General features: G+C 42.7%; 1 protein-coding gene across 1 annotated transcript in view; it reads left to right on the top strand.

Moving 5' to 3' along the window:
- The window catches only part of pde1a (phosphodiesterase 1A, calmodulin-dependent), a 397,928-nt gene that overhangs the window by 63,330 nt on the left and 318,817 nt on the right, over positions 1-15,781 (top strand). Inside the window, exon 2 of the mRNA XM_034187112.1 lies at positions 8,982-9,008. Within this exon, the coding sequence (XP_034043003.1) occupies positions 8,982-9,008 (27 nt within the window). The remainder of the gene's footprint in view (positions 1-8,981; positions 9,009-15,781) is intronic.

Here is a 15,781-nt window from a genome sequence, read left to right as displayed (position 1 = left end):
AGAACATTGCAGTAGTCCAATCTAGAAGAGATGAATGCATGGTAGGGCTGCTCGATTATGGAAAAAATCAGTATCACGATTATTTAGGTAAATACTGAAATCACGATTATTCAAACTATTATTTTTTTTTAGTTACACAATGCATTTATTCAGCATTTCTCTCACTCTAAAAAAAACCAAAAACAATTGTTATAGACAATGTGCGCAAAACCACCATATTGAAAATGTACTGTACCTTACCTGTATAAAACATAAAATGAATAAAATAAATATTAAAACTGTCATATTATATATTATTTTTCTGTTTTCCTCTCCCTTCCCTGTTGTCACTGACTTGTCTTTGGGCATCTCCCTGACTTGTGCGACTAAGACATAGTGCAGCTGAATTGTTTTGTTTCAATTTATGTTCATTAGTTTGTGTTTTGTCATCATTCCCTTGACCACGTCTGCTTATCTGCTTTTGGAGAAATTTATCTGTTCATTTATTGTTAAAATATACAATGAAATAACTTTTTAAAAAATAATAAAATAGTTGCTGTTCAAAGAGCAGGTGATATGCTGAATTCTCGGGACCAGATGAAGGTCTCTTCTGCAGCCTTGAACTCTGGTGGTGTTGCTGAAGACACTTTTGTCCTATTTTGAAGAGCAGAGATGTTTTCTTTCAACTGGATGTGGTGTTCAGCTCATCAATAGAAGTTTGGTTGTCTGCACAGCAAATGTTCCTGATTAAGACAAATAAAAATATTTCTTTAAATATAAAGAAACACTAAACAGTTTATATATAAAAAAGGAAAAAAACGGGGAAAAACGATGGGAAAAAAAAAACGCCTGAAAGATACGTTATTTAAAGTTTAGCTTTTGTGGTGTCTGAAAAAAGCTGTATCTTTATTTGGTAAAAATAAAAAAGACTGAACAAATTAAAGCGTCCACTCAGATCAACTGTGCTAAAAGGCTACGCTAACGTTAGCCGATCATTAAACCTTCACAGCAGTTCAGTAAACGTCACGTTTTATTTTTACATTATTGTCACCTAAATAAAGCTGCAGAACTAAACTCCATTGGGCAAACTGGGACTTTGCATATATCCAAAAAGTGGGAGATTTCAGACTGAGTGGGTTTGCTCAGGTAGGTGATGTGCCAGATTCGCACCCCTGCCATGAAATGCACCCCCTTCGCGGGAACGCGCATTTGAACCTTGTCGCCGTTAAACTCGCATTTAACACCACAGATACACAGTTTGCGCAGACAAAAATGTACACAAATCAGTATGATCCTTATTCTATGTCACGCACCGGCTTCTCCGTGCGGATTGGCTCGCTGTTGCAGTTTGATCGATATCCCACCAAGTCGTCAGTCCTCCCTTGGTCAGCGTCACTCCGAAAAGTAGCTGAAAAAAGCTTCTCCCAGTAGGGTGATGGGAGAATCGTTCTACTGCTGTTTTTTAAAGCTTTTTTGTGGTTCAGGTGACGCAAATTCAAGAAGGTGATCACTGAACTTTTTTCAGGTTGTGGAAACAGCCAGAGTGTGACGTAGCAATCCCGCCCCCTTGCTGCTTCCGAAGCAACGCGTCTGACGTCATGCGTCTTGGGACACGTTGACGGATTGGCCTGATGAAAGGCCCTTAAATCGTTTCACTCGATTATACGAGTTTGGAGATCGTTTGATACAAATATCGATATCGTGATCGAAATTCGGTTAATTGCACAGCCCTAACGCATGGATCAGGGTCTCAGCATCAGCCATAGACAGGATGGGACGAATCTTCGCTATATTTCGCAGGTGGAAGAAAGCAGTCCTAGTAATATTTCTAATATGGAGGCCAAAGGACAACGAACAATCAAAAATTACCCCAAGGTTCCTCACTTTGTCAGTGTGATGTATGACACACGAGCCTAGGCTGAGTGTTAACTGGTCAAATTGATGCCGATGTCTCACTGGACCAAGAACCATCATTTCAGTCTTTTCAGAGTTTAAAAGTAGGAAGTTTCTAGACATCCACCTTCTCACTGCTGCAAGGCAATCTTCTAAGGATTTTATGTGAACGAGATTACCAGCAGTTATCGGCATATATAACTGAGTATCATCTGCATAGCAGTGAAAGGTAATCCCAATACGCTGCAATATGTGCCCAAGGGGTGCTATATCAATCAATCAATCAATCAATTTTTTTATATAGCGCCAAATCACAACAAACAGTTGCCCCAAGGCGCTTTATATTGTAAGGCAAGGCCATACAATAATTATGTAAAACCCCAACGGTCAAAACGACCCCCTGTGAGCAAGCACTTGGCTACAGTGGGAAGGAAAAACTCCCTTTTAACAGGAAGAAACCTCCAGCAGAACCAGGCTCAGGGAGGGGCAGTCTTCTGCTGGGACTGGTTGGGGCTGAGGGAGAGAACCAGGAAAAAGACATGCTGTGGAGGGGAGCAGAGATCGATCACTAATGATTAAATGCAGAGTGGTGCATACAGAGCAAAAAGAGAAAGAAACAGTGCATCATGGGAACCCCCCAGCAGTCTACGTCTATAGCAGCATAACTAAGGGATGGTTCAGGGTCACCTGATCCAGCCCTAACTATAAGCTTTAGCAAAAAGGAAAGTTTTAAGCCTAATCTTAAAAGTAGAGAGGGTGTCTGTCTCCCTGATCTGAATTGGGAGCTGGTTCCACAGGAGAGGAGCCTGAAAGCTGAAGGCTCTGCCTCCCATTCTACTCTTACAAACCCTAGGAACTACAAGTAAGCCTGCAGTCTGAGAGCGAAGCGCTCTATTGGGGTGATATGGTACTACGAGGTCCCTAAGATAAGATGGGACCTGATTATTCAAAACCTTATAAGTAAGAAGAAGAATTTTAAATTCTATTCTAGAATTAACAGGAAGCCAATGAAGAGAGGCCAATATGGGTGAGATATGCTCTCTCCTTCTAGTCCCCGTCAGTACTCTAGCTGCAGCATTTTGAATTAACTGAAGGCTTTTTAGGGAACTTTTAGGACAACCTGATAATAATGAATTACAATAGTCCAGCCTAGAGGAAATAAATGCATGAATTAGTTTTTCAGCATCACTCTGAGACAAGACCTTTCTGATTTTAGAGATATTGCGTAAATGCAAAAAAGCAGTCCTACATATTTGTTTAATATGCGCTTTGAATGACATATCCTGATCAAAAATGACTCCACGATTTCTCACAGTATTACTAGAGGTCAGGGTAATGCCATCCAGAGTAAGGATCTGGTTAGACACCATGTTTCTAAGATTTGTGGGGCCAAGTACAATAACTTCAGTTTTATCTGAGTTTAAAAGCAGGAAATTAGAGGTCATCCATGTCTTTATGTCTGTAAGACAATCCTGCAGTTTAGCTAATTGGTGTGTGTCCTCTGGCTTCATGGATAGATAAAGCTGGGTATCATCTGCGTAACAATGAAACCTAAGACAGACCCCTGAGGAACCCCAAATTTCATGTCACTAAGGTTAGAGGTAGTGTTACTGTACAAAACACAGTGAGAATGACTGGTCAAGTATGACGTCAGCCATGCAAGGGCACTCCCAGTAATCCCAAAATGATTTTCCAGCCTATCAAGTAGAATATGATGATCCACGCTATCAAATGCAGTACTGAGATCTAACAGCAACAGAACCGTAGTGGTGTCTGAATCCATTGTAAGCAGAAGATCATTCACCACTTTAGTGAGAGCCGTCTCTGTGGAATGATATTTTCTAAAAGCAGACTGCAGCAGCTCAAAGACATTATTCTCAGTAAGATAGTCCATGAGCTGCCGTGACACCACTTTTTCCAGAATTTTAGAGCAAAATGATAGATTTGATATCGGCCGATAGTTTTTCAATACACTAGGGTCAAGATTAGGTTTCTTAAGTAATGGTTTAATCACTGCAGATTTGAAACGTTTAGGAACAGATCCAGACGTTAATGAGAGATTAATAATTTCCAGCACAGTCAGTCCAAGAGTGGGCCACAGGTCCTTAAACAGTTTTGTTGGTATAGGATCAAATAAACAGGTTGTGCTTTTTGTTGACGTTACGAGTTTTGTCAGCATATCTAGAGAGATACCATCAAATTCTGTTAATCTAGGTAATACCTCAGTAGTGGCACCCACCTCAATAGCAGGGTGTAGTGGCTGGGTTAAGGCATGCTGGGATATGTTCAACCTAATGTCATCTATTTTCTTCTCAAAGTAATCCAGGAAATCCTGTGCTGTAAAAGGAGAGCGAACTACAGGTGGTTGTCCATGAATAAGTGTTGCCACCGTGTCGAACAAAAACTTTGAGTTATGCTTGTTTTTGTTGATCAAACCAGAGTACTAAGTCCGCTTTGTATCCAATAATGCATGCTTATAGTCTAAGATAGCATCACGCCACGCAAGGTGGAATACTTCTAATTTTGAACGACGCCATTTCCGTTGTAGACCTCTTGCTTTATGCTCGAGGTCACGCAGGTATTCACTGAACCAGGGTGACTGCGATTTGGGGGACCGCGGTTTCAACACAGGTGGTGCAATCATGTCGAGTGTCATTTTGAGCGCTGAGTTTAAACTATCCACAAGTCTGTCTACTGACTGGGTATTTGTCAAAAGTGAGGCTAAGACATCAGGCAGTCTAACTTATAGTTCAGTCTTAGTTGAGGAGTAGATGCATCGCCGTAATGATAAATAAGGTTGTTGTTCCACAAAACACGGCAGTGAAACTGTAAACTTAATAAGTGAGTGATCAGAGACCACTGATGTAAGAGGCATGATGTCAATATTTGTGACAGCAATACCACGTGCGAGAACCAGATCCAAGGTATTTCCACTAATGTGCGTCGAATCCTGAATGCATTGCCGAAATCCTAATGCATCCACAGTTTCCATAAATGATTTGCAGAGGGGATCAGAAGGCTTATTTATATGAACGTTAAAGTCACCAATGATCAGAATGTTATCTGCTCCAAGTTAGAAATGAACGCACCAAATTCATCTAAGAATTCAGAATATGGGCCAGGAGGCCTATATACAGTGACAAAGTAATATGGCTGATTTTTATTCTTCTGACCTTGGCAATGCGTAATATCCTGAGCGGAGTGGAGAATCAGATGCTCAAACGAGTTATATTTGTGACCCCCAACAGCTAATAAGCTAAACCTAGATTTATAAATAAGAGCTACACCCCCACCTTGCTTCGCATCACGAGGGATGTGACTAAATGTATATTCTGGTGGGCAGGCTTCATTTAAGGGGAGGACTGCTGTAGGTTTAAGCCAGGTTTCACATAACCCAATCATATCTAAGTGATGATCAATAATTAAATAATTAATCAACATTGATTTTGAGGACAGTGATCTTATGTTAATGAGACCCAGTCTAAGGACCTCAGTGGGGTTGACAGTTGAGCTGTATGGGTTTAGGGGTGGTTCCAGAGTGGCATATATAAGATGCCTAGAAGTAGGTTTAGGTTTGAGACATTCCACACGTGTTGTAGGTAGCAGACATGAAATCTTTGATATTGCTGGAACAACCATTGGGCCATCCTCAATTTCAACATGATCTAATATAGTAATGGGTATTAAGTTTGCAAAGCATATCCCTCTGTGATTTTTATGGTTTTTATGGACACATCTACGGGAGCAGGCCACAGTCTCAACTTGTTGAAATTCCCTCCCTGGCAGATAAACTGCACTATCATCATGGTGGATTTTCTGCACTAATTTCCCCGCTAAGCTAATGGATTCCACACCCACATTTGTCATAAGCCTTGCAGGGTCTCTAATCACCTGCTCCGTGACCTGCTGTAGATTCCTAATGTTACCCTCCCTGTAGAGCTCTATCTATGTTCACAGACAAGATGGCGGTGCCTTCCCCAGTAGGGTGGAGGCCGTCCAGCATCAGCAGGCCACGGCGGCCCCAGAACGAAGGCCAGTTATCAATAAAGCTAAAGCCTTGTTGTCTACAAAACTGTGCCAGCCACCTATTTAATGATGTCAGCCTGCTAAACACCTCATCAGTACTCCGGGAGGGGAGGGGACCAGAGACTATTAATCGATGCCGACACATCTTTCTGGCAAGGTCACAAGTCCTCTCTATGTCCATTTTTGTGACCTCTGAGTGCTTCATCCTGATATCATTGGTGCCAACATGAATAACTATGTGACTATATCTCATGTCATGTTCTTTCGTCTGTCCTTCTGCAGCGTCAGCACCCTAAGATGAGATGCAATGTCAGGAGCTCTGGCCCCAGGAATACATTTAACATCAGCCGGCATCTGTAACCTGACTTTGCGGGTGATAGAATCCCCTATCACTAAAGTCTGGTGTTTCGGCCTGGAGACAGGAGTGGAAGTCACTCGTGGAATCAGAGAATTCACATCTGGCAAATTCAAGGGGGAGAACCGATTCACAGTTCGCACTGGCGAGTGTGATCGGGTTGCCACAACCGGGCACCAAGCCGTACGGGGCTTCCTCCGCCTAGCCACAGTCTGAAAGCTGTCCTCCACACCCGGCGTTTCTAAGATGATGCTAATGGGTTCGCGAGCCGGCCCAACACTAACCTCATCTGGAGTGCCCGTAACATCTAACTCCACTGCGCTAAGAAGCTGATCTAACTTACGGACACGGCTCTCTAAGAGAGCCAACCTATCTTCCAACATCACGCAGGATTTACAGAGGGTGTTAAGTAGAATTAGTAGTGTACTTTGTGCACTAAGAAATTCAAAAATGTAGCCAAGCAAACACAAGCTAACCAATAATGGATAGGCTAACCACTCCTAAGGCTCACACAGATGCAGATAAATGAATTAAAATTCACAGCAGTTACACTGAAAAACTAACAGAAGTATTAAAAAGGTAAAAAAAGCAGCAGCTATTAAATACACTAAACAGTTAATTAACTAACAGGAGTGTAAAAAAATGAAATGAAAAAATGATGACAGTGTCAGAAATAGCTAACGCAAGCTAACTGCTTGCGAAAATGCTAGCCGCTGCTAAGATTTTACACAGGAGTAAAAATTACTTAAAATTCACAGCAGTTCAACTGAAAAACGAACAGAAGTATTAAACTGGTAGAAAAGAAATAGCTATAAAAAGTAACAACGGAGAGGGGAGGTGTTGACCTATCTAGCGAATGCTAACCGCTAGCGAGTCACAACAGGACTGTAGTTAAATAACGTTCAGAGTAGATACAATTAATAAACAGAAGAGTGCTAAACAGAAATAAAAGAAGCGTATACAACCGTGTGAAGTTCAGAGTGGAGTCACAGCAACAAACAATCCCTCAGAAGCAAGGTGCCAGATCTGAGACGCAGATGATCACCCAAAGATAAAGACAAATAAGCATCTTTATAAAACAAAAATCTGCGTTTTTAGAGCCAGTTTTCTTTACACAATTCAGGGGATGAATATATGAACAGGGTAACATGACTGGATACATAATGAGGTGGACATCAGAATCCCACAGAAACAGAGCACAGAGTTGTTTTGGACTAATACAGGATCTCAGTCATTCAGCTGGGAGCTATAAATGGTAAATGGACTGCATTTATATAGCACTTTTCCATCTGCATCAGCGCTCAAAGCGCTTTAACAATTATGCCTCACATTCACCCCGATGTCAGGGTGCTGGCCATACAAGGTGCTCACTACACACCGGGAGCAATAATTTTCATTCAATTTCAATTTATTTCATTTATATAGCGCCAAATCACAACAGAGTTGCCTCAAAGCACTTCACACAGGTAAGAGCTAACCTACCAACCCCCAGAACAACAGTGGTAAGAAAAAATTCCCTCTGAGGAAGAACCTCAAGCAGACCAGACTCAAAGGGGTGACCCTCTGCTTGGCCATGATACAGACTAAATTACAGAACAATTCACAGATGAATATATGAGGTTCATTAGGTAATAACCACCCTTTATTTATTTTTTTAACTATATGGATTTGAATGACGTGCGATTACACCAATCATGCTTGAACGCGTGTCGGTGACGTCATTTCCCTGTGGGCAGGCCTTGAGTGAGATGTGGTCTCGCCCTCTCGGCTGAATTCCTTTGTTTCACACGCTGCTCGAGACGGCGCACGTTGCTTTATCAAAATTTTTTCTGAACACTTCCCACGGAGCGGGACGTCGTGCAGCGCTTCCAGGCGCCGTCGTCGACCTGTTTCGAGCTGAAAACATCCTAATTTAAGGCTTAATTCACCAGGACGTCGTGAGAGAACAGAGAAGATTCAGAAGAGGCCGGCATGAGGACTTTTTGCGGACATTCCACTGTTTAAGGACATTTTTTAATTTTTAATTTTTAATGAATAATTTATAGACTAGTAGCAGAACCTTAAAATCTGATCTCACTGGGACAGGAAGCCAGTGAAGAGACGCCAAAATGGATGTAATGTGGTCCAACTTTCTGCTTCATGTCAAAAGTCTGGCAGCAGCATTTTGAACCATTTGGAGAGTCCTAATGCTGGACTGCGGTAAACCAGAATATAGAACATTGCAGTAGTCCAATCTAGAAGAGACAAATGCATGGATCAGGGTCTCAGCATCAGCCATAGACAGGATGGGACGAATCTTCGCTATATTTCGCAGGTGGAAGAGCAATAGGGGATTAAAGGCCTTGCCCAAGGGCCCTTAGTGATTTTCCAGTCAGGCAGGGATTTGAACCCATGATCTTCTGGACTCAATCCCAACATCTTAACCACTAGACCATCACCAGCTATCCCTCCTGAAGTTTTTAAATCTTTCACTATGGTTTTACTCCAGATTAGATTTACCCATACAAACTGAGCAGATAAACACCGTCGTCGAAACCACATGAATGCATTCAACTTCGTCACATACATGGGTTTGAAATGCACCACTTTGTCATTCGGGAAAGTGGATAAGAACCAGCATTCTTGTTGTTCTGTTCTGAAGAGCGTTTTCTTTGTTTCATGTGAACATACATCTGGAACTTTGAACATGACTAAATGCCTTATGTCTGTTCTCTTCTTCTGTTTACAGGCAGAAGTATAAAAGTACATCACAGAGGTAAAACATGCATGCACACAACACCACAATGGACCAGACTTGCTGTACTCACTCAGGCATGGTTTTACATCAGGATCATATTTGCTATTCACAAATGAGTCTGATTTCAGAACAGGACCAAAATTGCATCTCTGTTCTTGTTGTCACTCACAGCCATTGTAACACCACAGTCCAGTCTCACATTTTTTTCGTGTTCCCGTCACGAAAATGTGAATCATTTCGTGATTTTTTTTTTTTTTTTTTTAACTCTGGGGTTGTGGTTCTGGTAGCAGCCGTCTTGCCAATTTTAGGTCAGGGATAGGTCAGGGCAGTGCATAAACCAATAAGCACCAGGCGTCCTGCCATAAAAATAAATCCTCAACGTCTTCCACAGAGAGTGGTGCGAAGCACACAACATGCCACCTCCCAGGCATTGAGAACAGGATAGGTTCCATCTGGGCACACAGGGTCCCCCATCCCTGATTTCCTTGTTGAGAAAATGGTGTCAGTTCACTGAGAGACCAGCTGGTCAATTCCATGGTTATTCCAAATGTAGTTTGCAGAATTCACAGTCTGGTGAAGTTGGGACTTTTGAAGGAGATAGACAAAACAGGAGGAGAGGAGAGAGGAGGAGATGCGACCGCCCTTGCCAGAGTCCTGAGAATAAAATTTATATGTTTGTGTGTATAATGTATATATTCGGTGTAGGGTTTGCATGTTTTCCCCATGTTTGTGTGGGTTCCCTCCAGATGTTCCGGACTCCAAATGCCCCCCCCCCATGACCCTTAAGCAGGCATTGAAAATGGATGGATGGACTAAGATGCTCATTTATAAGTCTTCTGCCAGAACAAACACTTGTTGGGAAGGTGTACTGACACGGACCCACAACAGGGGGCGTTAATGAACGGACAATGGATAAGCCAAAAAGTAACAATTTAATGTTGTGAATTGCACAACGGAATACAGACAATAACAATAGAGGAGTACAGTCAATCATATACAAGGTGACGTGTGGGCAGGCTCGAGGATAGAAGACGTCTGTCCAGAGAAGAGCCGGATCCCACACGGCTTCCACCGCCAGCGGATCTGAAGAACACCGGAGCCGCCAAGTCCCGAGTCCCAGGTGGCCACCGTCTCCAGCTGTCAGACCAGGTACTGCTGGCAGAAACAGAAAGAGTTAATGGTGGGTGTGTGAAGACACACCCAGTAATCTTACCTTGATCAGGGAGGGAGAACCTCCACCTCCAGAAACAGAGTCACCTGTGCAGCTCCTGTCAGTCACTTCCCTGAAAGGAGTGAGAGGCGAAGACTTCGCGCTCACACTTTCCGCCAATCCAGCTTCTGACTATAGCCACAGGAAAACGGCTGCACACAGAACAACGTTTAGTCACAGGATATTACTGCAGAGAAAGTTACCTTGAGTGGTAGCTGATTTCTCTGCGAGGAGGTGGAGTTGCAGTCCGGCCTTTATGGTGATGAGTTGGATGAGTGACAGCTGGTGCTGCTAAGTGACAGCTGTCACTCCCAGCGGCTCCGACGCCCTCTCGTGCTTGAAGCCTGCACTCCAAGCAGGGCGCCATCTGGTGGTGGTGGGGCCAGCAGTACCTCCTCTTCAGCGGCCCACACAACAACACTAACACATTTTGCTCTCATAGTCGGAAGTCAATGCCCAGAATATCTGGACCTGCATGTACTGGTGACCAATGTACAGCATTACCTGTACGGACCTTTACTAGCCAGAGCAGTGGTTGAAAGCTCACACCCAAAGCACAAAGGATTGATTGGAGGATAATAGTGAGAGATGCTCTGGAGCCACCCTGTCAGGGTATTGGGATGTGGTCTCTGACTAGAGTGTGAAAGTGTGTAAAGAGGAAAGATGGGGCAAGTGGAGAGCACATCCTTGACAAGATGGGCCTCTGGCAGACGACATGCGTATAGGAGGGAAGAAGCAGTCAGAAGTCAAAACTGAATTCACGTGATGGCTACTGCTCTCAATGGTGAATTCTGGAGACAGCGGGATGAAACAGCAAGATCGGTAGAGAGAGAGAAAGCGTGTGAGAAAGAGAACTGCATTGCTCTCTTAGCCATAGAAAGACAACCGTTCCGAGCCAGACATGGACAAAAGATTCATTAGCAAGTGGAGAGGAGCAGATGAGAATACTGAGATGGGTTAGGTATTAAAGCACGGTAACTGAAACTTACACTCTGTGTTCAAAACTACGTGGAATAATGCTTGTGAGTGATTCATGGAATGAATCGTCTGTATGTGAAGAAGCAAGTAAGTATGTAGATGCTGCAGTCAAAGCTGACAGAATGCACATGAGTAATAACCACTGCCACCAGATGCTGGACAGCATGTAAGTGCAATGTACCTATGGAGTGCAGCAATATCCTTTAGCAATCTGCACCTGCATGTACAAATATGTAGGACTGCTTTTTTGCATTTGCGCAATATCTCTAAAATTAGAAAGGTCTTGTCTCAGAGTGATGCTGAAAAACTAATTCATGCATTTATTTCTCTAGGCTGGACTATTGTAATTCATTATTATCAGGTTGTCCTAAAAGTTCCCCTGAAAAGCCTTCAGTTAATTCAAAATGCTGCAGCTAGAGTACTGACAGGGACTAGAAGGAGAGAGCATATCTCACCCATATTGCCTCTCTTCATTGGCTTCCTGTTAATTCTAGAATAGAATTTAAAATTCTTCTTCTTACTTATAAGGTTTTCAATAATCAGGTCCCATCTTATCTTAGGGACCTCATAGTACCATATCACCCCAAAAGAGCGCTTCGCTCTCAGACTGCAGGCTTACTTGTAGTTCCTAGGGTTTGTAAGAGTAGAATGGGATGCAGAGCCTTCAGCTTTCAGGCTCCTCTCCTGTGGAACCAGCTCCCAATTCGGATCAGGGAGGACAGACACCCTCTCTACTTTTAAGATTAGGCTTAAAACTTTCCTTTTGCTAAAGCTTATAGTTAGGGCTGGATCAGGTGACCTGATCCAGCCCTTTGTTATGCTGCTATAGACGTAGACTGCTGGGGGGTTCCCATGATGCACTGAGTGTTTCTTTCTCTTTTTTCTCTGTATGCACCACTCTGCATTTAATCATTAGTGATTGATCTCTGCTCCCCTCCACAGCATGTCTTTTCCTGGTTCTCTCCCTCAGCCCCAACCAGTCCCAGCAGAAGACTGCCCCTCCCTGAGCCTGGTTCTGCTGGAGGTTTCTTCCTGTTAAAAGGGAGTTTTTCCTTCCCACTGTCGCCAAGTGCTTGCTCACAGGGGGTCGTTTTGACCGTTGGGGTTTTTCGTAATTATTGTATGGCTTTGCCTTACATATAAAGTGCCTTGGGGCAACTGTTTGTTGTGATTTGGCGCTATATAAATAAAATTGATTTGATTTGCATGGGACAGACTTTATGTAAGATGAGTAGGTGTCCTAAGAGCAGCAACTTAGTATTTAAGAAGGCAGTTGAGTCCTTGTTGACTGTGCCCATGTTAAATGGGTATGAGTCACAATTTGTGAGTGCTGGAGTACCTCTAGTGAGAGCGTGACCACAAAAGTGTTAAACAGGTGTATTAAGAGCACTGCAACCATGGATGCATAGGGATGCATTCACAGTTTAGTTTTGAAATAATGACAGAGGTGCCAGCAAGAATTACAGTTTGCAACTACAGAGCTGGAAGTAAAGGAAGTGGGATAAAATTACAGATTGGAATAGCAAGATGCTGAGATGAGTCGAAAGACAAGGAATTAAACATGAAATTGCCACCTTGCCGAGACTCGTAAATACAGTGAAGAGGATTGTGTTAAGTAAAATATCCACATAAAAGGATGGCTGCCAACCCAAAGTAAAGTAACTAGCTGTACAGGATAACACAAGCAGTTGATGAAGTCTTCTCCTATCCCCGACATAAGACACCTGTCTTAAAGTCAGTAATAATGCAAAACGGAGGGATTCTCTAAACAGTTGAAATGATGTTCATTGTGTAATCATGTTGATCAGTAACATTGTTGTAGGTTGGCTGAAACTAGCGAAGAGAAAAGGCATATCAACACTGAATACATACCACAAAATGCTCCAACATGATTGCAGTGCATCGAAGAAATCTGCATCTCCTTCTGTTTCTTTGCATTTACACAGAAAGGTGAGAAAATAAAAAGAGCAAACAGGCTACTGCAACAAGTTGCGCTTCGGTTGCCATGTTTACAAACAGTGAAGATGGCACTTTAAGCAATGCAACATGATTAAGTTAAACTCATGAGATGGGCAGAATTTTTTTTTTCCCTAAGGTGGAGGCGTGTCTCAATTCATAGGGCTAGAGGCATACCCCTTCACCTTACCCCTTGTTTTGAAGGGGTAGGCGTAGGGGTAGGGCCAAGGGAAAGGGGTACAAAAGAGAATTGAGATTGGGCCTTGGTGTATGATCACATTGTGCTACAACCCTAACCCTACGCTGCTTTTTGCTCCCATCCAGACTTCCAGCTTTCACTCACACAGTCCCACCGACCACTCAGGGACAAAGAGGGACTCACTCCTGGCCAGACGCATGTCAGTCTGGGTTAGGGTCGTCCTGCAAAACAAACTTAAACTTTTAAAGGTACTTCTTAATTTTTTTTTTTTTTTTTGGTTCATTTAAAGGTAAAAATAAATTAGGTGAAATTTCACGAGATTTGGAAAATATTAACCAATTTTTTGTGACGCGCAAGTAGCATTTTGAGTTATGGACTGGATACATTAGTTCATTAGTGGCAGATCTTGTTCCATCTGCCTCAGGTGGCATTTTTGAGGCATTCAATGCCAACATGGACTTCCTCATCAAGGACCCTCAGAGTAGGAGGATGACCCATCATTCCAGCCATCGCAGCAGATCCTGGATAACCTTGCTGCTGTCACTAATTTTGCTGAGCGAGGAGTTGCACTTATCCAAGATTACAATCACATCCACGATTAAAGAATGAAGGATGAACAGTGGCACCAATTCCTGCTGCACTAAATAATTGTATCTCAGGGCTAAACCCGGGTGAGCTCGTGTTAGTTTAGGATCTAAACCTTGATTGGTTGTCTTCAGCCTCAGACAGCCTAAAATCCACCTGTGATTCACTGAATCTAATCCAGTCGATTGACAGTCCAACTCAACCCAATATCAAATACCCTTCCAGATCATCGTTCCTTCATATAATAATAACAAATGCCCACCACAATACCCTGAAGTCAGGGTTTTAAGGAATGAGCTGAGAGATCATTGGGTGGTAGCAGTAGTCAGGGACACCAAACTAACCAAAACCAAAACATGCAAGAGATGTTAATAAATAAAAGATATGTTAATAAATACCTTAGAAATGCATATACCATATAATATCATTGATTTCAGACTCTCTAAACTCATGTTAATACATCCTTGCATTTCTGCTGCGGTTATGTGAGGATAAGAGCGATGGCGGTCAGCAAGTTTGCACTGGATCAATATGTTCCTGATATCTGCACAGTAAGTTACTGTAATCTTGTTAAAATATTTGCCTGCACCAAAAGTATATCTGGTAAAAGCTAAGTGGCTTTTATTGTCTTGTTATCATATGAAAAGACTGAACAGCAGGCAGCGGTTCCCCAAACACAAGACTCTGCTTCAACTCAATTTTTCAATTTATTTTCATTTATATAGCACCAAATCACAACAGAGTTGCCTCAAGGTGCTTCACACAAGTAAGGTCTAACCTTACTAACCCCCAGAGCAGCAGTGGTAAGAAAAAACTCCCTCTGAGGAAGAAACCTCAAGCAGACCAGACTCAAATGGGTGACCCTCTGCTTGGGCCATGATACAGACACAAATTACAGAACAATTCACAAAATGAATATACAGGAAAAGCTGTTGGTGCACAGGACAGGAGGGTCTCCAGCACAAATACCACACCCATCTCTGGATGGAGCCGCATCTCAAACGGAGAGAAAAAAAACTGAATCAGGCATCAGAAAGACAAGAAATACAGTATAATTTGCCAGCATTAAACAATAAGAAAAACAGAAGAAATACTAAGGTGATCACCGGCCACTAGCCCTAAGCTTCACTAAAAGACCCAGAATTTAGATAAAGTTGAGGCCGCGGCACGCTCCGTTTACTAATAAAAACTGAATTAAAAGAGTAAAAAGCTTAAAACAAAACTGTACCAGTATACTAACCATACGAAAGGGAAAATAAGTGCGTCTTAAGTCTGGACTTGAAAGTCTCCACAGAATCTGACTGTTTATTGATGCAGGGAGATCATTCCACAGAACAGGGGCACGATAAGAGAAAGCTCTGTGACCCACAGACGTCTTATTCACCCTAGGGACACAAAGTAGTCCTGCACCCTGAGAAAGCAAAACCCGAGCCGGTACGTAAGGTTTAATTAGGTCAGGTAAGTAGGGAGGTGCCAGTCCATGAACAATTTTATAGACTAGTAGCAGAACCTTAAAATCTGATCTCACTGGGACAGGAAGCCAGTGAAGAGATGCCAAAATGGGTGTAATGTGGTCAAACTTTTTGCTTCATGTCAAAAGTCTGGCTGCAGCATTTTGAACCAATTGGAGAGCGCTAATGCTGGACTGCAGTAAACCAGAAAATAGAACATTGCAGTAGTCCAATCTAGAAGAGATAAATGCATGGATCAGGGTCTCAGCATGGATGGGATGGGACGAATCTTCGCTATATTTCGCAGGTGGAAGAAAGCAGTCCTAGTAATATTTCTAATGTGGAGGTAAAAGGACAATGTAGGATCAAAAATTACCCCAAGGTTCCTCACTTTGTCAGTGTGATGTATGAC

The sequence above is a fragment of the Thalassophryne amazonica genome, chromosome 14 (genome assembly GCF_902500255.1).
Source record: "Thalassophryne amazonica chromosome 14, fThaAma1.1, whole genome shotgun sequence".
NCBI lineage: Eukaryota > Metazoa > Chordata > Actinopteri > Batrachoidiformes > Batrachoididae > Thalassophryne > Thalassophryne amazonica.
The sequence above is the reverse complement of the archived record's forward strand: the minus strand, read 5'-3'. Positions and strand labels throughout refer to the sequence as shown.